General features: G+C 39.0%; 1 protein-coding gene across 4 annotated transcripts; it reads right to left on the reverse strand.

Moving 5' to 3' along the window:
- Nucleotides 1-1325: 1325 nt before the first annotated feature.
- Nucleotides 1326-21592, reverse strand: ARPP19 (cAMP regulated phosphoprotein 19). 4 transcript variants are annotated; one of them, XM_015452432.4, is made up of 4 exons: nt 21541-21592; nt 21251-21305; nt 9335-9457; nt 1326-4289 (listed from the first exon to the last, which is right to left on the reverse strand). In XM_015452432.4, the coding sequence occupies exons 2-4, from the start codon at nt 21293-21295 to the stop codon at nt 4119-4121; spliced, it is 339 nt and encodes a 112-aa protein (XP_015307918.1). In that variant the 5' UTR covers nt 21296-21305; nt 21541-21592; the 3' UTR covers nt 1326-4118. The 4 variants fall into 4 exon arrangements, with proteins under 4 accessions (XP_015307918.1, XP_015307917.1, XP_065404013.1 ...); XM_015452431.4 differs by having other exon boundaries at nt 21537-21592; XM_065547941.2 differs by lacking the exon at nt 21541-21592 and having other exon boundaries at nt 21251-21307.
- Nucleotides 21593-22155: the final 563 nt, after the last annotated feature.

Here is a 22155-nt window from a genome sequence, read left to right on the forward strand (position 1 = left end):
ATTGTGGCATATTGAAAACAATATTAAGGAACAATGATTCATTAGCCCTAAACACAATTTAATGAGTGCCATCGATGGGCTTAAGAAATAAGCAGGGATGGGGGATGGCGAGGCAAAATGAGGTGAAAGAGAAAATGGAAAGTGGAAAATATGCTTGAACATTGGAGAATGTGAAAAGGCCACCAAAGAAACTGCTTTAGGTATCACTCAGAAGTGCTCTTCCCATTGGCTACCTGCTCCTGATCACCCAAACACCAATTTTAGAGCACAGGAGCAGTAATCCCCTTTATCTGCAATTTCACTTTCTGTAGTTACCCGAGGCAACCTTGGTCCAAAAATATGTGGAAAATTCCAGAAATAAACAATTCATGTATTAAATCACAAGCTGGCTGGGCACTGTGGCACACGCCTATAATCCCAGCACTTTGGGAGGCCAAGGCGGGTGGATCACCTGAGGTCAGGAGTTCGAGACCAGCCTGGCCAACATGGTGAAACCCCATCTCTGCTAAAAATACAAAAATTAGCTGGGCATGGTAGCAGGCGCCTGTAATCCCAGCTACTTGGGAGACTGAGGCAGGAGAATTGCTTGAACTCAGGAGGTGGAGGTCGCAGTGAGCTGAGATTGCACCACTGCACTCCAGCCTAGGCAACAGAGTGAGACTCCATCTCAGAAAAGAATAAAATAAATCACAAGTCATCCCGAGTGATGAAATCTCATGATCTCTTGCTCTGTCCTGCCTGGGATGTGAATCATCCCTTTGTCCTGCTTATCCACACTGTATACTACCTGCCCCTTAGTCGCTTAGTAGCCACCCTGGTTGTCAGATTGAAAAACATAGTCGATAAAGGGTTCAGTACTATCTGAGGTTTCAGGCATCCACTAGGGGTCTTGGAATGTATCTCTTGCAGATAAGGGGATACTACTGTATTACATTTCAGCTTCCATAAAACTTTAGTAATTTGGATTAAGAACACAAACCTGATTTAGTAAAAAGTATCCATAAATATTCAGAGGTATAGTTTTGTTTCATCAAGTAAAAAGAGCAACTAATTCCAACTGTTGAAGTAGTAACAAGTAAAGGCTTCACCAGGCTTTCCTAGACGGTTAAGACATATTTTTAGGTCATCAGCACAAGATTATTGAATAACTTGTATGCTACAAACATGCTGCTTCCACTCATCAAAACAACCCAATAATCCTTACTATTCCAATTTGCTGAGAACCATGTCAGATGTTGCGTTCAAGAATGAAATGTTCCTCAAAACTGTTCTATCAAATGTAGTAGCTATTGGACATAAAACAAGTAATTTATTTCAGACTTGAGTTTTCATGACGTATTTATCATCAACTTCAGTTTATTCCAACATTAATTTATGATAGGACAGTTATTAAGATTAGCCATTTCTCAGACTGTAACTTTGAAATAATAAGAAATGGACAATTAAGCTCACTAGTCAAAATCTTGATTGAAGTGGTGACACAATAGCTTACAAATGTCTTCAATAAACTGAGCTTTGAGGCAGAACAAAAAAACAGAAAAATCTAAAACCTCTCTATCCCAAGCACCAATAATGGAGGCTAAGCAATTATATCTACAAATCCGTAACGACAGGTCTCTCCTAATGAAAAGTCCTGAGATTTAAGCACTGTGACTTACAGAAGGCAGGTTGGCTTAATGAGGAAATTTACTTTTAATAAAAAGACAATCAGCAATATTTTATTTTGGGCACTTAGCATTTCACAGATCCTCAATACGTTTTGAGGTAGGTCAAATATTAATAGTGTATTTTACAAACAAAACTCAAGCAGTTGTTTTGTTACTTGTCCCGAACCACAGGAGCAGTTCTATCATGGTCAGGAATAACACGGTCTGTCTGATCTTTCAGATTAGTCTTTCATGTGTGAATTTAATGGTAATTACTTGCAAATATTCATGAAAAAACCAAAAGACTAGATATAGAAATTCTACTCTGGGATATTTTAAACTTCTTAAATTGATCCTATAATGAGTATATACTTGCTCTCGTTACAAATATATATATAGCTGATCTTTACAATTACAAATGAGCACAGGAGTGACTGTGTTGCTTTTCTGCCTTTTGGGGTGAAGATAATCAGCAAGGAAGATAATCAGCAAGCTTTCCTCAGAGCACTAGGCAGCCTTTAACCGAAGGTGCTATGTTCGAGGCACCATTGAGTATGATTTGAGATCATAGGAGAGCAGGTATACTGATGGAACCAGGATTCAGAAAAGATGCCTGGATCCAAAAAGGGGAGGCTCTCTGCAAGTCGAAGACGAAGAGAAAAACAGTAACATCTCAAGCTGCTGATCCTGAGTATCATGCTACAGCATTACAACTACTTGTGAGAGGAGCTCCTACAAGAGCAGTAAACTTGTCCCAATAAAGTCTGTTAAGGTCTTACTAACTAGATAAGCCACAAGTAAAACTAAATTGGTATTTTACTAAAGTGACATCTACAGAAGCAAATATCTAAACATTTTTAATAGGAGTTTTACCTGTCATGTAAATTACTCTCATTGTCAAAAGCCTAATTCAATTAGCTTGTCATAATTCCTAAAATAATTTACCAAAATTCAGCTCATTTTGACATAGGTTCTTGAGCCAGTATTCCGAACTGTTTCATTATGAAGTTCCTTTTATTTAAACAATTGTAGAATATTAGTAATAATACAGGATCAAGAATAGTTAACTTGAGCCTAGGAGTAAGGTTGCAGTGAGCTATGATTGCAGTACTGCACTAGAGCTGAGGTGACACAGCAAGACCCTATCTTAAAAAAAAAAAAAAAAGAGAGAGAGAGGTTAACAACTGAGAAATTAGAAGGAAAATGCCATTATTGTGTTACATAAAAGAGTAAGGATATAGACACCTATGCTTCCATATACAACAAACAGCTCAATACCATTTGAGTCAAAGAACAAAGGGGGAAAAAACAGGTAGCAGGGGGCATGGAATGCAGAGTACTGAAGCCTTTTACTCTAGTGTCTCCAAAATTGAGTGCGGAAGTAAAAAGTTTCTACATTTAAAAAGTTCATATAAATTACATGAATTGCAACTTTCATAAAAATCAAAATGAAAGGTTCTGCATAGGACAAAAGATATGCCTAAGCAACATATCGTATTTGCACAAGGCCACTGAATGTCATGGATATTAGTAATAAATGAAAAGCTTAAGTCTACGGCAGATTGAACTAAGATTTCAGTTTGGTATTCTATAAGCCCGAGATTGTAAACTACTCATTATACAAAAGCTATGATGATTTACAGAGTTTTGTGTAGGAACTCTTGTGCTTCTGGTTGGCACATTATCTACTTTTTAAGTATGTGAAATTAATACAGACATTTGTGAGAGGTTGTGCAAAACTACTGTATTTACAAAAATGGCACAAAAGTGAATTCAACAGTCAATGCACATGCATACTTCATTCACATCTTCAACAACAAAAGGTATTCTAACTCTACAGAACTGAATTATTAGCTTCAATGGCAGCTGTTAAGCACTAGAGTCACATAAGTTACACCAGAATGGGCAAATATTGCCCAAGTAAAATTCTACTGTTAAAGCTGAAACAGGTTTAAGGCCATTCAAGTTCAAGCACAGAGATACAAATCTTTCAGAGCCCCATCTAGTTGTGTTTGAAATATGTGACCTTTCTTCTAACTTGTGGTCTTAAACTTCTGTTTTACAAAATCCAAAAGGTAAATACAGAAGAAATCAATACAATAGAGATTATATTAAATAAGAGTAACATACAAAGCTATAATCAAGATGAAGTAATGAAAGCCAAAATATTAAAATTTTAAAACTTGCTTGTTACTTGTTAGAACCAGTACTACACTAGGAGTTAGGTAATATATACAATTTTTTTCAAGTAGTTTACTTATGTTGCTCTAACATGTCCTCTTCACCAGTGCACTGTTAAACTAATCAAAAACTCTACACATGTATATTCTACAATAGCAGCACACACTACTGCTACCTGCAAAGCTGTCAGTCTCAAATGACTTAGTGAATGAAAGGAAATAAAAAGTAGATAAGTAACATATTAAGGAGAAATAATGGGAATTAGCAGATTCATGCAGTTCAGCCTTTTAATCAGCCAGCCAGCTTGCTAGCAACAAGGGATGGTTTCCGTTGAGGAAGGTCCTGTGGAGTGGGAATGTGGTCACCAGTGACCTCCGTCTTATCTGGAGCTGCAGCAGGAAGTTGCTTGTTCTTCATTTTTGCTTTAGCCATGTTGTAATCCCCAGAATCAAAATATTTTTGCTATAAGTAAAAAACAAAGAACAATTCAGATTAGAGCTTAGCAATTACTGATTTAAGATGTCGATGCAACCCCATACTGTCAGTATAAGGTTGGTCTAAAAAAATTTAAACAGGAATATTAATTAGATGAAATAGTCTCTGTACTGAGTTCCAGCATAAGTCAACAGCTGAGAAGCCCCCCTTCAGACCAGGCACAGTGGCTCATTCTTGAAATCCCAACACTTTGGGAGGCCAAGGCAGGTGAACCACTTGAGGTCAGGAGTTCCAGGCCAGCCTGGCCAATATGGAAAAACCCCGTTTCTACTAAAAAACAAAACAAGCAAAAAAAAAAAAACAAAAATTAGCTGGGTGTGGTGGCGCACACCTGTAATTCCAGCTACTCCAGAGGTTGAGGCATGAGAGTCACATGAACCTGGGAGGTGGAGGCTGCAGTGAGCTGAGATTACCCCACTGTACTCCATCCAGCCTCGGCAACAGAGTGAGACTGTCTCAAAAAAAAAAAAACCAAAAACAAAAACAAACAAAAAAAAGAACCTCCCCCTTCAGGCTTTCTTAAACCATTCTGGTTCTAATAAAGAACGATCAAGACTAATATAATATTAAGCTATTTGGGAAGTCCCAGACTCAGTGAAATAAAAACCTTTCATTTATTAATGGAACAACCAGGTTGAAACACTTGCTTAAATTATTTTATAAATAAAACACATAATTTGGCTGGGCATGGTGGCTCATGCCTGTTATCCCAGTACTTTGGGAGGCCAAGGCGAGTGGATCACTTGAGGTCGGAGGTCAGGAGTTTGAAACCAGCCCGGCCAACATGGTGAAACCTTGACTGTACTAAAAATACAAAAATTAGTCAGTTGTGGTGGCATGTGCCAGTAATCCCAGCTACTCCGGAGGCTGAGACATGAGAATCGCTTGAACCCGCTGGGGTGTGGAGGTTGCAGAGAGCTGAGATTGTGCCACTGCACTCTAGCCTGGGTGACAGAGCAAGACTGTCTCAAAAACAAACTTACCCCCCCCATAATTACAGTTATTAAAACTATTACTTATAGTTTCTGGTATTCTGTCATTTAGAGCAAGTGTTTCTGCAAGAATTTAATCATATTTATTTGAACTAGAGCAGTTCACCAAAAATTAAGGTAAAAATATAAATATTAGAGTAATGAAAGAAATAAACTCACTAGAAATTACTACTTAAAATGTACATCCCTACTCCATACCTCCTCCATTTTTCACAGAGACACGAAGTATGACTACTGCTTTTTTTAGTTGCCCTTTACCACTAACATGCAAATTGTGATGAGAGCTAAATATCAACCTTAATACAACGAATCTACTTGACTTCCAGAGTGAAAACATAAATCTGCCTGGGTTCTGACTAACACCTATCATGCTGAGCCCACCTTTACTGAGTGCCTGCTACACGTGAGGCACTATGTGAGAGCTAGAGTCAGATACAAAGATGGGACAACAGTCAAGTAAATCAACGATCACAATACTGCCTTAAGTACAAACGGTGCTATATGGTGCTCAAAGAAGGGGACTCTAATCTCAGTCTTGGGTTGGCCAAGGAAATAATCCAGGTATGAAACAAGGGCTTGGACAAAGGGTGAAGGGGAAAAAAACATAATATTTATGGAATCTTATGCTAATATCTTCAGGGATATTTCATGTGATAAAACAAAATAGCTGGGAACTCACAGCTTAGTATAAGACTGTTGAGTGGCCTGAGGAAAGTCTCACTGGCTGCTTTCCTCCACCATTCTTTGATAAGCCAGACCTGGCCTATGGCCCAAAGGCCTAAGGATAGAAACTGCTTTAATATATTACTGTATATGTACCATACAGAACAGTAACAAGGAACCCTGGACCAGGCCTAGCTAAAGCTTTCTGCAGCTTCACTTCTGTATGTTTTAAAACAAGCAGACAGAAAAACCTCAGAATTTTGATGCACTGTATTATATTAAAAAGCTACTTCTGAATTTTGTAGCCTCTAGAGGAGAACAAAGCAGCCTGCCAAATTTCTTATTTCGTCAAGAGTACATACTGAGAAATTTAACACACATGTAAATTTTAGGCAGATTTCCCCCCAATGTAATAAACCCAGTTTCTAAAGTGAGTAATTTTACAGTAAGCAAAAGTTCATCACAAGGGATCTCATTTAACTGTAGATTAGGCTACTCTGTTTGGGGGAAAGGAATTAAATTTAGTGTGACTAGAGATAAAACTAAAATCAATGCTTGACAATTAGAATTGCCTAAAAAGGAAAAGTTTACTGCAAAAGGCAGCAAATAATCAAACAGAGATTCAGCAAAGACAATAATACAACAAAGATGTCAGAGAAAGAAGTTAATGCTTTAAGATAGAGAAGTGAACTAAATTAATGTTTCTCAAACTGGGATCCACAGATAACAATGATGATCATATCAGCTGTCTTTAAAAATCCCAAAATTTCATGAGTTTGTAACGAAAACATTTAAAAATTAATTATGATCTAGATGACAATCTTATAAAAGCCTTCTCTCACCCAAATTTACAGGCCATACTTACATTGGCATTTACAACTACACTGACACTAAGTCATCACCTAAACTGATAATGTTCAACTTTAAAGCCATGTTTCTTACAACTGGATGCTCTCTTTTCTTGGGACTTCACAACCCCTACAAATATGAAAAAACAAAACAAAAAACAAAAAGAAATAAAAAGTGTAAAAATGGGCTACACAGCTTCTATTATCCCTCCCAGTTCTGATCATCTATGTAGTCATGCATACATGGTCATATTGTTAAAAGCCTAATAATAACATTAACCTCATAATAACATTAATGAGTACAACACAGGAAGAGACCTATTATAATCATCATCATATGTAATCAAACCTTCCAAATTAAGAAGCTACTTAAAGATACTAAGGTAATTTGTCAAGTTTGCTAACTAGTGACAGAGGAAAATTAAAACCCAGAACCTGTGATCCAGAGTTTTAAAAAAATCAAAACTTCATATAAAGAACTTATTCACTGACATTCTGTTATAATACAGAATCATTAAAGAGCTCACTTCTCAATTTCTATCTACTTATTTCTTGATTCAGTGGCATTTTCTTCATTCTCAACTATATCTACAACACCAACTCCAAGATACAATGTATATGATATCTGACTTAAAGATACTTAAAAAGTAATAAATAATTGAAGCTAGAGAAAAATTAAAATGACAACTGCCCAAATATTGGAAGAAAGCCTATTAGTCAAGGTTATGCTGGAGATGAGCAAAGAAAACACTTCCTAAACATTAATAATCAAGTCAAAATAATTTAATAGCCAAAGATTAATTTATCTCATAACTAAAAACACAGCTGTCATTCTACTTTTTCTATTTATCCCATACATTATGATCTTTATGTTCTAAAATAACCACATAATACTCTATTTTACTGACTTCAACTTATTTAATAATTTCTCTGCTGTTGAATAGTGGGGTGCTGCTACTAATTATAGTTATAAGCTATAAGGAGGATCTTCCAAGTTGGAAGACTTTTTCCTTGTACTGAATTATACCCTTAGATTTAATAAGACTTATTATAAGAATCTAAAAAAATAAGATTTAATTTTTATAAACCTTAATCCATACCCCGTTCTGAAACGAGTAATAATTTTTAATGTTTAAACACAACAAAGAGCGTATTAGTTTCATTCAACTTCAACCTTAGCAACAGGTATTATTTTAAACATTTTTGTAATTTAGTTATATAAATACTATGATGTAATTTGCATTTCATTGATTTTCTATAATGTATAAACATTTTTCTGTTTATTGTATTTCCTGTTAAAATCCTTTATCCAGGAGCACCTTAAGTGTTTTTCTTATATACTTAAAAGTTCCCTTTTGTATATTTAAAAGTTTTTGTATGTATTTTAGATATTAACTATCATTTTCGTAATAACTTCCCTACTTGATTATATATTTCATGGTACAGGAGTTTTACATCTTTATAAATTTGGTGTAATTATTTCTTGTCATCCTACTATTTCAAAGCTCTGAATGTTATTCTTTTATGTAAGATTAAAAATACCATTCTATTTTTTGCCACCTTAAAACAATCCATATGTAACTAGAGCTAATACACACACACATGTTTTTTAAGCAAGCAGCCAATACCAGTATATGAATGTATTTAAGGAGAAACATGATTTAGCATCTCATTCAACAATTCTCTTCCGTAAGTAATATTTCATCCTTCCCTGTATAGTAAATAATTTGAATATGCTTAAGCTGAAGATGGAACTAATTTTTTATGGCAAAGGAAGGGGTCACAGGACAATACTCTTAGGGAACAAACAGGTCAACATTATCTCAATCTCGTTATTGAGAAAAAATGGTGTCTACCTCACAAAAAACATGGCAAGAATTTGAAAATAATATCTTCAGTAATTTGAACTATGAAAACGAAAATGTTTAAATTGTATTAGAGTAAATCTGACTGTGAAACATATTACATAAAGGAGACAGCTGTGCTTTTATAAGTGATCGTTTCATCCAAATAAGTATTTTAAGCTTTTGAATGTTGTGTGGGAATCATCTGCAAAAAAGATGTAAATTTCAAAATATGGACAGAAGGATAAACACCAGCTTCTGGATAGTGGTTGCTTTTGGAGAGATAAGGGAAAGGGCTCATATTTACATATAGGGCGGGTTTCAACTATATCTACAACATTTTCTTTCTTAAGAAAGATAAAACTGAAACCAACATGGCAAAATATAAACATTAAATCTGGGAAGGGGTACATGGGTTCTGTTATATCTGCACTATTTCTACATGCTTTAAATAGTTTATTATTAAAAATGCTAAAGAGTGGTACATTCTCATAATGCTTATTTATAAACTGCAAAATACTGGAAAAACCCATTACAGATACATATACATACATGTACATACCTGATAAAGTACAACGCTATATGCACAGATATTCATTTCACAATCTGTCAGCATACTGAGTTCGTAGGGCTTAAGTATTTGGAAATTACCCATGAGAACTTACCCCTTTCTGCAAACGTTTCCTTAAGAAATCTGAACCTCCAGGCTTTTGTCCCAGATGAGGATATCTTGCTTTTAATTTTGCTTCTTCTGCTTTCTCTGGACTAGTCACTTTATCTTCCATTTCCTAAAATAATTTCAAATAAATTACTTCTCTATTACAACTCAGTTATTTAAAATAATTCACCTTTAAAAATCTGGATTCTGAATTCTAGTTGTTAAATGCCAAGTACCACAGCTTCTGACTAAGAAATCAAACCCAGAAGCCTTTAAAACATCTCTCTCTTGTTTTTCAGAAGATCCATGTGATAGCTCTATTATAGCTGTGATGCATGTGTAACACCCCACACACGGGATAAAAATATCAAGATAGCTCAGCTCTGAAGTCTTGCTTGCCATTACTTTTCCAGTCATGTATAATACATTTATAGTTAGTCACCTTCTATGGAACTCTTCAGTTCTTTGCCTATATTTAGAGAATCATCCTAATACCGTTAAAATATACAGGATTTTTTTCTGTTTATCTAAAATTATATATGATTTGAAGTTACTGAGATTCTTTACTAAAAATTAACAGCAGCCTACTCATCAGTACATTTTTCTTGAATAAATACAGATGATTCTGATTTGTTTCTTTTTATAATAAATTTTTAATATTTTTATTATTTTAAATAATAGAGATGGGGTCTTGCTATATTGCCTAGGCTGGTCTTGAACTCCTGGGCTCAAACAATCCTGCCTCGACCTCCCAAAGTCATAGGATTACAGGCATGACCCACCATGCCTGGCCCATCCTGATATTTTTAAAGAAGAGAAACATCAGTTTTTGTCAATCCTCACATCTATGTATATCACTGCCTAACTCTCCCCCATGTTTAAAATGACAAACTCTGTTCATGTCAAACATCCTACTCTTTAATATATCAAAAACCTGTTTCCTGTCAGAACTATCAATTCTTCAGTCTATTCACTTTGAACAACAGTTTTGATTTATTCTGCTTTCTTTCAAAGTGCTATATTTTATAGGGAAGGAGTGTTTATTACTTCATGGCAAGTACTGCAGAAGAATGAATCAAGAAAAACAGGCTGGGCACGGTGGCTCACTCCTGTGATCCCAACACTTGGGGAGCCGTGGGCGGATCGCTTGAGGCCAGTAGTTCAAGACCAGCCTGCAATATGGACAAAACCCAATCTTTGTAGAAAAGTTTAAAAATTAGCCAGGCCATTGGTATGTGTCTGTGGTCCCAGCTACTCAAAAGGCTGAGGCAAAATGACTGCTTAAGCCCGGGAGGTTGAGGCTGCAGTGAGTCATGATCACACCACTGCACTCTAGCCTGGGTGACAGTGAGACCCTGTCTCAAAACAAAACAGGAAAGGTAAAAAAAAAAAAGAAAAGAAAAGAAAAGGGGGGGAAGAGAGAGAGAGAGCGAGCGAGCGAGCGAGCTGTCCTGAGATAGACAAACCGGGCAGCTGGCAAGGCACATTTTCTAAGTAATGGACTCATTTCTGCACATTAAATCAGCAAATCACATACATCTGCCTATCCTGAGCCTTCTAGGTTACTTAGGAATAGTCAAAGCAAACCATTTACCTATCTAAGAATTGGAAAAAAATACTTTATGAAATTTTGGCATATATTATAATATTCATACATTTAAAAAAATAGAGATGAAGATCCTGTTTCCCTTCCCTTTGTACCCACAGGGGAAAAATTACAGGTCAGGCTGTATTGTCCAGGCTGGTTTTGAACTCCTGGCCTCAAAGCTATCCTCTCACCTTAGCCTCCCAATGTGCTGGGATTATAGGCATGCACCACCACGTCCAGCTCTCATACATGTTTTATCATCAGCTTCATTCATTTTATGTATTATCAGTATTTCATCCTGAACTGCTTCTTCATTTGTTGTTAGATCTTCTCTTTTTCAGTCTTGGAGAATTTTGAGAAAAAAGCTGCTGCTCTCAAATACTGTTTTCTGTGGAGCCTCTTTTTATGCTGCAGATTCATCCATTTATGTTATCTCTTTACAGTGGCCACATCATTCACTCACTTGACATGCACGACATTCAATTATGTGCACTCAGCCAGAAACAGAGAATTTAAATAGTAGTGGTGCGTCTACCAGTCATTCCATTCAAGAAGGGTATGCCCTAGAGAGGTAAAGTGTGAGGTATGTGATGCAAACCTGCCATTCCCACGTTAGTCTCTCGTTGGGTATCTTGCAGAGCATAAGTACATCATCATTGTAGTGTTTAAAATCTCAGTCCGTACAACACAAGCCCATTACCTCAGCTAGCACTCAAAGTAAGAATCACCCTAGCCATCTAGCCATCTGTTCAAACACTGTACATAAAAGTGACTACCTGCTCAACTGAGAATTGATGGGGCAGTCTCCAATATGATTATGCCTTCTCTAGAATTTTGTCAAGGGCGATTTTAGTTATATGTGATTTTTTTCCCCTTACTAACATTAGAACCTAACCCCATGTAAGATATGACCATACCATATTCATCACAAAAGCCAGAGAAATAAACATAAATGTAAGATTACCAAGTTTAATGTAGGAAGGCGGGCTGAGTCACTGCACAGCTTCACTGTGGCTCAGCCCTCACTGCAGATACTACTGCAGCCCAAGGGTGTTCTCAGTGCTGCAGTTTAGAAGTGGATGTGGGAGGAGAGGCCTACTCTTGGGTTTCCCTGCACAGCTGGCTTCAAATAATATTGGCTGAAAAGGACCCCAAGCTAATTGTCACCTTTTAGTCCCTGCACCTTCAAATTAAGGGTGTTACTGGAGTCCTACATTTCCAATAAAAATTCAGCTTTCTTGAGCCTAGGAAATGAGACCTCTCCACTTCTTCCTTTGATTTGAAATAGTTCTCCAAGTCTAACAGTTCCCTGATTTCCTAAAAACTTTTCAAAGGAAAATTGTATGTAGGTAGCAACTTACTCTAGTTTCCAGTGTTTCTGCAGGTTTCCTCCATTTGACACATAAAGGAAAATACCTTGTACACAATCCTGGCATTCCCTTATTTTCTTTTTTTCTTTTTTTTTTTTGCCATGTTGGCCAGGCTGATCTTGAACTCCTGACCCCAGCTGATCTGCCCGCCTTGGCCTCCCAAAGTGCTGGATCACAGGCGCAAGCCACTGGGTCCAGCTGCATTCCCTTGTTTTCTTAATAAGGAATACATTGATATATCATATTAAGCATGCTCAATTAAATTAAAAAATGTTTTGGGCAAAACAGCATCTATGAGCTGCAAATATCATTTATATTTAGAATGAATTTATAGTATGTCTTCTTGAACATTCTTGCCAAATACATAGCACAATTGAAAGCCCCTGCTAGCTGCAACTTCCTAACTGGATTCAGAATTTCAGTTGGATTTAACACCAAAAGGGGAAAAGATGACCTAGTCTAGATTTTTTGATGTGGTAAACACCATTAAGACATCCACAATACTTTTCATGAATCCTACAGAAACATTCTACAGAGGTAGGTAGTTCTAGGACCTTAATGATAAGTTAGTTCAAGTGCTTGGACATGCATTAATATTCTGACAGTTACTGAGTTTCTATTAGGTTCTGTCAATGGCATCTATGCCAGATTAAAAGGCATGAGAGAAGAAAGAATCCATTCTGCTCCTGGTGATGCCACCACCAATAGCAGACAGCAGTCGCCCCTGTGAGCTCCTACAGAGGGACATATCGCAGATAAACAGGGGCTCTAGTAGCAGCTACATGACAATGGGGGCAGACGATCATGGACTCTGAACAGTACTCATCCTTGCAGGGTCAAAGGCTTTCTGTAATCCTTACCTCTGGAAACATCATCTTCCTCTCTTTTGTTCCTCTATTCCTTCTAATAATGTGTAACCTTATTCCCTAAAAATCATATTCCTTCCTTTTTAAAACATGCAAAGTGGTTTCTGCTCCTGTCTCCCAACAGGACACTGATAAAAGCAGGTAAAATAAGTGATTTATCCATACAGTCATGTTCAAAAATGCAAAATAGAATATAATTTGATGGGACTCCATGTTTCTGGACCTCAAGGGAATTCCTAAACATTTACTTAAGCTAGAACGAAAACAAAGGGGAGATAAGCAAATAGTTACTTATTTTTTCCAAAAAGAATCACAAAAAGATTAAATCATAAACTAGTCAAACTTTGGGTTAAACAGGTTAGGATGTAAGGGATAAAGGACAGAAATGACTATTACTAAAGAAAGAAATTGGTATATATATACATATACTGATAAGTCAATATTGTAATTTTAATGTCTTTATCACGTAGAGGTAAAAAAGGAAAAAAAAATACTTTATAACAGTACCATATTTTTAGTTTAAGTGTTCTATGGTCCTGTATAATTTAGAATAGGGCTTATAATCTTAATTTTTACATCTTGTTTAGTTAAGAATGCATGAAAAACTTGAACGAGAACCAATTAAGTAGCAGAAATAAAAAGGAGTGTTGGGGAGAGCAAGAAAGGAAGAAAAGTTAAAAAAAATTTAAATATCAAAAAGAAGCCAAAGGTAAGGAGAAACAAATCCCAATATGTGAATAACCACGATAACCATACTGAAGCAATAAACTGTCCATTTAAATCCAGTAGCTGAATTAAAGAAAAAAAAAAAAATCTAACCACTTGAGTACACATTTAAAAAAAATCTAAACAAGGACATAGGTTGAAAGTAAAAAAGACTGAGGGGTAGGTGATGGTGGTGACATACCAGGCAAATCCTTACCAAAACAGAGCTAGCGCAGTGCACCTACATTTTCTTTCTTTCTTTTTTTTTTTTTTAAGATACATGGTCTTACTATGTTGCCCAGGCTAGTCTAGAACTCCTGGCCTCAAGCAATCCTCCTGCCTTGGCCTCCCAAAGTGCTGGGACTGCAGGCGTGAGCCACTGTGCTGGACTGTGCCACTAATAAAATGGCCTGAAAATATATAAAGCAAAAATTGACAGAACTATAGGGAGCAACTGACACTCCTTACTTATTGATAGCTATAAAAGATAAAGTAGTTCAGATACTTGATTTTAATTTTACACCTAACAATTAGGGAATGTATATTCTTCCACAAGCACAAATGGAAAAACTGACTTATACTAGGCCATAAAGCAAATCTTAACTATTTTCTTCCAGACCACCATCTATGACTGCAATTCATTAAAGTCAGTAACAATAAAAAAATTATAAATCTCTAATATTTAGAAATTAAAAACATACTTCTAAATAACTCCTGGTTAAAAAAGAAAGCATGAGTATTTTTAAAAATAGGAGTTCTAGACCTACCTGGCAACACAGTAAGACCTTGGCCTTTACAGAAAAATTTTTTTAATTAGGCAGGTGTCGTAGTAGATGCTTATATGCCTATAGTCCTGGCTGCTTGGGAGGCTGAGGTGGGAGGGTCACTTAAACCTACCCTGGGAGACAGAGCGAGACCCTGTTTCTTTAAAAACAAACAAACAAAACCCTACACATACCAAAACTTGTGGGATATAGCAAGTATCCCTCAAGGGCTTATATCAGAGAAGAAAGCTAAATCTCAATGAGCTACGCATCCAATTTAAGAAGTTAGACAAAGAAAGGAGCCCAAAGAAAATGGAGAAATAAAAAGCAGAAATTAATGAAAAAGATACAATAGAAAGGGCCAATAAAGGGGGTGGGGATGACAAGCTTAAGAAGTTTTCTTTTTGTTGTTTTTTTTTTTTTAAGACAGAGTCTCACTCTGTTGCCCAGGCTGGAGTGCGGTGGTGGCATGATCTTGGCTCACTGCAACCTCCACCCCTCCCCGTGTCGAGTTCAAGCGATTCTCCTGCCTCAGCCGATTCTCCTGCCTCAGCCTCCCAAGTAGCTGGGATTACAGGTACCCACCACCGCGCCTGGCTAATTTTTGTATTTTTAGTACAGATGGGGTTTCATCATCTCGCCCAGGCTGGTCTTGAACTCCTGACCTCGTGATCCACCTGCCTCCGCCTCCCAAAGTGCTGGGATTACAGGTGTGAGCCACCGTGAAGAAGTATTTTTTATAATTCAAATCTGGTTTTGAAGTTTTAGTCTCCAAGAAGCCTTTGTGTTACACAGCAATTTTACTACATTTTAAAAATAGATGCTGTAATGTAAGTGGATTTACTTAGGTAAGTAGCTTCTAAATTGATAATGGGGTCCGGAGAAGGCAGAATTCTGAACTTCTGGCTATTGTCTACAAGTTGGGAGAGGAACCCCAGGATATGGTAACACAGATATATGTTTACACACAGATACATGTATACGATGTATCCAAAACAAAAACTAAAACCTTAAGGACAGTATTTTTAATAATAGTTATTGTCTTGGCACGTGCATTTTTCTGAAACATACAACTGAAATACATCAGAAATTCTTTCTGTGAATAGGTGGGGTATAAGTTATAAATACATACACGTAAAAAGGACATTCAAATAACTAAGGATTATTTTGTAGTCCATTATACACTGAGCATAATTATGTCTCAATGACTGATACTACTTTTCAGCCTTCGGCAGAGGAGAGTTATACAGCAACACCAGCAATAAAAATCTGATCACTCTAAGCAAATTCTCCTCTATCTGCTCAGCAGTATGTTCACCGATGCACTGATTGATGAATAACTGAAAGGATTAATGAAAGCCAACAAATCCTTTGGGATATTGCCAGGAAGGTACCAATACCGTATCAAGCTCTATGGAAAATTACTGTTGTCATTCTATTAAGTCCTTGCTTGCCCAGTGTCTAGCATTTAATGAATGTTCAATAAAAGTTCATTCATCTGAATGAAAAAATACAATGTACTTGTTTCCATAAAGCTATAAAGCTAAGAAACTTTCTCCACACTTGAGGATTTCACCATCAGCTCATCTTTAATATTTTATGTTATAGTAAAACACAGCTTCAAGATTAGAAGTTGTTAAGTATTAAAGTCTTGCACAAACAAAAGAAGCAATCCTAACAAACTGCTGTGCAAACTGCTAAGACAGCTAAGAGAAACATTTAAAAACTTTTCTGACGTTTACCTCCAGATTGTTAGGAATCGATAGTTGCAAAGACCAAAGGTGCATGCTGTGTTCACTCTGAATAGAAACAGAAAACATGGATGTGGTGGTGGCTCACACCTGCAGCCCCAGCTACTCAGAGGCTGAGGTAGGAGGCTAGGTGAGCCCAGGAGTTCAAGGCTGCAATATGCTATCATTGTGCCACTGCACTCCAGCCTGGGTGACAGAGCAAGACCCTGTCTCAAACATAACAAAAATATTCTTGAGCCTTTAGGTAACCAAAAGTAGTGTCAAAAGAGCCCCTGAAAATACCAGTATGAACTCCTATTTTTAAAATACTGGAAGCATCAGAAAACAATTTATATCTCTTTATAGTTGATATATTAAAATAATTTAGATAAAGGTTCTTTTCCTCTTCTACCACTCATAAAGGCACCAACCTGTATCTTTTACCTGACAATTTCATTGACAGCTTTACTGTAGGTATCCTTTCCAAGACATGTTAGTTTGGTGAGTCTTACAACCTCTAGAAAACCTGCTGAGATCTTAAAAAAAAAAATTAAGGCCACAACACAAACGAAAAAATATATACACACATCCCTGTAGTTTCGTTCAAGAGATCTTAAGTGGGTCTAAGCTAAGGTTTTCATCTTACCATGGTCTATTCTTCTCTGTGGCACTAGCATTGTCATTTGTTTGAAATAGTACGTCGGCAAAGGTTTCAACAGAAAAGTTCTGAGAAAAATCCATTCAACCATTTTGTAAATAATGTCAAGCACAATGTTGAGTGCTGTGAGAGAGCAGATATACAAGCCAGGGTCCCTAAGCAAAAGCTGCTCACAGTGCAATTAAAATTACCATCTTTTTTTTTTTTTTTTTAGACAGGGTCTCCCTTGGTCACCCAGTGGCGCCATCAAAGCTCACTGTGGTTTTGACCTCCTGGAGGTCAAATGATCCTCCCCTCAGCCTCTGGAGTAAGTGGGACTACAGGTGTAGATTTATTATTATATTTTAGAGATGGGGTTTTTCTATGTTGCCCAGGCTGGTCTCAAACTCCTGGCCTCAAGCGATCTTCCCACCTTGGCCTCCCAAAGTGCTGGGACTACAGGCATGAGCCACCTTGCAGGGCCAGAATTATCTGTTTTAAGTTCCCACTTGCCTCTTCTCCCCTCCAGGACTAGTACACATGCCTTAGCTTACTGTTGACAGATTCATGAGCTCTGTGCTCAAAACTTCTAAATGTCTGTTTTCACTTCAGTGGTTATCTTAAACACAAATATAAGCATATTCTGCGGCATCTGAATCACCATGTTGCATCTAAATAGTGCTATGTGGGTTCTGCATCTGAGCTTTCTTGCACCAAGACTCAGTAGGTTACTCCAACTGTCCAAGAAAATGAGACAAGAATAGAGCTGAACTTAAAATGTGATTGTATCTATGACTCTGGAAACTCAGTGACCTCATAGCTTACTCTTAAAGGGGGAACTGAGCCACAACATGGCCTAGGGGAGTGTTTACTTGACAAACTCAAAAAATCCCTTAACTTTTAACAATTGCTGTCATATTCCAAATACATTGGAAATTTAATTTCAGCAAAATACCAAGCACACAATCAAAAATTTAGACTGGCTTTGCTTGTATTTAATCTGTTTTAAATTTTATTTTATTTTTTTGAGACAGAGTTTCACTCTGTCGCCCAGGCTGGAGTGCAGTGGCACAATCTCCACTCACTGCAACCTCCACCTTCCAGGTTCAAGCCATTCTCCTGCCTCAGCCTCCAGAGTAGCTGGAACTACAGGTGTGCGCCACCACACCTGGATAATTTTTGTATTTTTTAGTAGAGATGGGGTTTTACCATATTGGCCAGGCTGTTCTTGAACTCCTGACCTCATGATCCGCCAGCCTCGGCCTCCCAAAGTGCTGGGATTACAGGTGTGAGTCACCGTGCCCGGCCAAATTTTATTTTATTTATTTATTTATTGACACAGAATCTTGTTCCGTTGCACAGGCTGGAGTACAGTGGTATGATCTCAACTCACTTCAACCTCTGCCTCCTGGGTTCAAGCAATTCTTGTGCCTCAGTCTTCTGAGTAGCTGGGATTACAGGTGTGGGCCACAGCACAGGCCTTTTAAATTTTTAAAAAATATTTTTAAAGCAGCTCACTGTAGCCTCGAACTCCTGGTCTCAAGTGATCCTTGCACCTCAGCCTCCCCAGCAGCTGGGACTACAGGCATGCCACCACACCTGGCTAATTTTTATTTTTATTTTTAATTCAATTTAATTAAATTTTTTTTTTTTTTTGAGACAGAGTCTCGCTCTGTCGCCCAGGCTGGAGTGCAGTGGCGCGATCTCGGCTCACTGCAAACTCCGCTACCCGGGTTCACGCCATTCTCCTGCCTCAGCCTCCCGAGTAGCTGGGATTACAGGCGCCCGCCACCACGACCAGCTAATTTTTGTATTTTTAATAGAGACGGGGTTTCACCGTGTTGGCCAGGATGGTCTCAATCTCCTGACCTTGTAATCCACCCCTCTCGGCCTCCCAAAGTGTTGGGATTACAGGCGTGAGCCACCGGGCCGGTCCTATTTTTATTTTTTATAGAGACAGAATCTTACTCTGTTGACCAGGCTGGTCTCAAACTCCTGGCATCAAGCAATCCTCCTGCCTCAGCCTCCGAAAGTGCCAGAATTATAGGCAAGAGCCACCACGCCTGGCTGTTTTAGTTTTAGAGTGGTACACAAGTTAAGAGATAAGAGTTTATACTTATTTTTTATGTTTGTACATATTTAATTGTATCCTAACACAAGATAGGAATCTATCTGGTTTTCTTCTCTTACCAAGGGAGCACACACCACTCAAGATAGAGAAAGTGACTTAGCTTTTACTCCACGCAAGGCCCAGCTATCTACCTTAATTCTTTAGAGGCAATAGGCAATAGGCAACCTACCAGTAAACTATAAAGGTATTTTTAGCTGAATACTTTGGCTTTAAGTGGAAGGTCAATTGGGTACACAGACAATAACTCAATTTTTTAGGTCATCGAACTGATCTTCCAAATAGAAGAAACAGGTGATTTGGCCCACAGGAACACAGAAGTGACTGTGCACATTTTCTTCATGGTTAGGGACACTATCCATGCCACAGGCACTTAGCATTTACAGTCAATCCTGAATTTAAGAAGGAACATTATATTCCTAACACACTGGTTGATTTTAATGACAGCAGCTAAAACCAAAGCACCTTAAATAAATGTTTAATGTAGACAATCAATAAGAGAAAACGTTCAAGCTACCCTTAGTACTGTTAAAAGATACATTAGGCTTTTCCAAGTAAAAGTATTTACACTCTAGAAATCAACACTGCATACTTTGGCAACACACTAACAGAACTTATCAAAGAAAATTACACAGCACACTACTGTGCACCAGAAGTTAATGCTAAGTTTGATGTCAGTGTTTAAGGCAAAACACCACAGAGAGGGACTTATTTTTTAGGGTTCCTAAATTTCAAGCAATAATGAACACAACAAGTATTTTTACAATAAGCAGGTGATACTTGATACTCCTTTTAAGATTGCAATCTTTAACATTTGTATTTTTTGCCCCCAAATTCATTTTTTTGGTAATGTGTAAAAATATCTATTTTCACTGGATATTCTCAAATCATGTGGTAACTTGGACTTTTACCTATGCTATATGTTATTTTCTCGCTTTTCAATTACTTTAACATCCTAACAGAAGCCCCCAACTCAAGAGAAGTTAACACAATTTTAAGAACATATGGAATGGCCTTAGAACACTAATCCAATTCCCAACTTAATTAGGACATAAGCGCAACATTAAGTAGAAACCCGCACGAAGGTCAAGCAGTAGACCAAAATCGTATTTAACGACAACACAACCTGATTTGTAAGAAAAATTGTTGATAAACAATTTAGGAAACAGGATACCTCGGCCCTTTCTCACTTCTCGGCCAGTCACACCTACCTAGGAGAGCAGGGCGGTGGAAATAATTACAATGGGAGAGACAAACACTAGCCTAGATAAATAGAAAGTCTTGATATTCATCATTTGAACCACACTGACACTCCTGGCCTATTCCCCTACATCAGGAAGACACAAGTGCGTTTAAAAAATATTCCTATGTTTCCAATAAAACCCTGATTAATTTCGTGAGTAAAATTTTAAATTTCCACCCTTTCGATTTTTAGTCGAGTACCATATCTGAGTTCCATTGACTGCAACCTTTTCCAGCACAGACTGCGCTGAACACTGCAGGTGACTCACCTCCTCTAGGCCTCGCCCCGCCGTGGGAGGCAAGCACCAGGATTCCGCCTTTACAGGTGAAGGCACTGAAGGCGGACTGTACCCACTGACCATGGTTACAAGGGTTGGTCCTGAAATACCAAGCCCGGCGCACATCGCGGCCCGCACACGAGGCTGCCTTTAGCGTAAACCGCACGCTTACAATACAAGTAGTTGGAGAGTTCTTCAGAGAAAAAAATCAAACTTCCTAAGCAAACTGACGCTCACAAAAAAACTTTAGGCTCTACGCCCAGACTGCGTCCTGGGCGCTCGCGTAAATGTAAGTGACTGAGGAACACCGCGACCCACGGAGGTGTTAGAAAAGGCACGATTCGGCGACAGAGCCAGACTCCGTCTCAAAAAAAAAAAAGAAAAGGCACGATTCGGAGTAAACGCGGGGCACGCTGGAACTCCCAGTTCGTCGGCGCACCAGCCAGCCAGTGACTGCGGGAAGCCAAAGGTGGGGCGCAGGAGCCTCGGCCTCTTGCGCCTCGGCCCCGCATGCAGGGCGCGCCCCTCCGCCCGGCAGGAGCAGGCCGCCCGCCAGACCCGGACCCGGCCAGGGCCCAGGGCCCACGCCCCACGCCCCACGCCCCGCGCACTCACCTTCTGCTCCTCCGCGGAGGCTGCCTCGGGGACTTCCGCAGACATAGTGCTCCCTCTGCAGACGAGACGCCGGGAAAAGATGCGATTAGCCGGTGGCCGAGGCCACCCGGCAGCCTGCCGCCTCAGGCCCGCCCGCCGCCCGGCCCAGCTCTCCCAGCGCCCGCCGGGCCGCCTCCGCCCGCAAAAATGGCCGCCGCCTTATGACGACACGGAGCCGCGAAGCGCTCCGCTGGCCAAGGCCCTCGCACGCCGGAGCCCGCCTGCCCCTCCAGCACCGCGCCCATACCTACTTGACCCCGCTTCTCCCGCTCGCTGTCGTTCAAACACTTCCTTTTTTCCTTCAAAGGTCGCTGCTCCCGCCTCACCTCACATCCGTCTGTGGCTCCCTAATGCTTCCTGGGAATTGTAGTTTCTAAGTGGAACCGCCTCTCCCCGCCCTTTCCTGCTCACTCTGGCCCCCTCGTTCTAGGAGCTTTTTATTTTACTCTTTTTACTTAACCAGCCTCGCCTAGTTCCGTTCTCCTCGCTCTCCGCTCTGTAGCCACACAGGCTGTCTTTTGCGCACGCCAAAGCTCCTTCCTCCATTCTGCCACGCCTTCACATCTCCAGTCCTACGTCTCCGCCTCAGAACCTTTCCTTCCTAAACCTCTACACTAGGCCACCTCTTAAAGGCCGTCACAGCTCTGTACAGTTCCTCAACAACACGAACTGTATCATTAGACAATTGTCGTGACTTTAGGTCACCTTTCCTGCTCAGATAAGCCACACCAGGGCAGGGATCTCGTCTGTAATTACTTATATTTTACTCTGAGGGTCCAGCACTTCCTAGATACCTAACGAAGGAATTCAGATTCATTTGTCCCCTCCCAGGGGGTCCACTCCCACAAGCTTACCGAAACTGCTAG

Source organism: Macaca fascicularis, chromosome 7 (assembly GCF_037993035.2).
Source record: "Macaca fascicularis isolate 582-1 chromosome 7, T2T-MFA8v1.1".
NCBI lineage: Eukaryota > Metazoa > Chordata > Mammalia > Primates > Cercopithecidae > Macaca > Macaca fascicularis.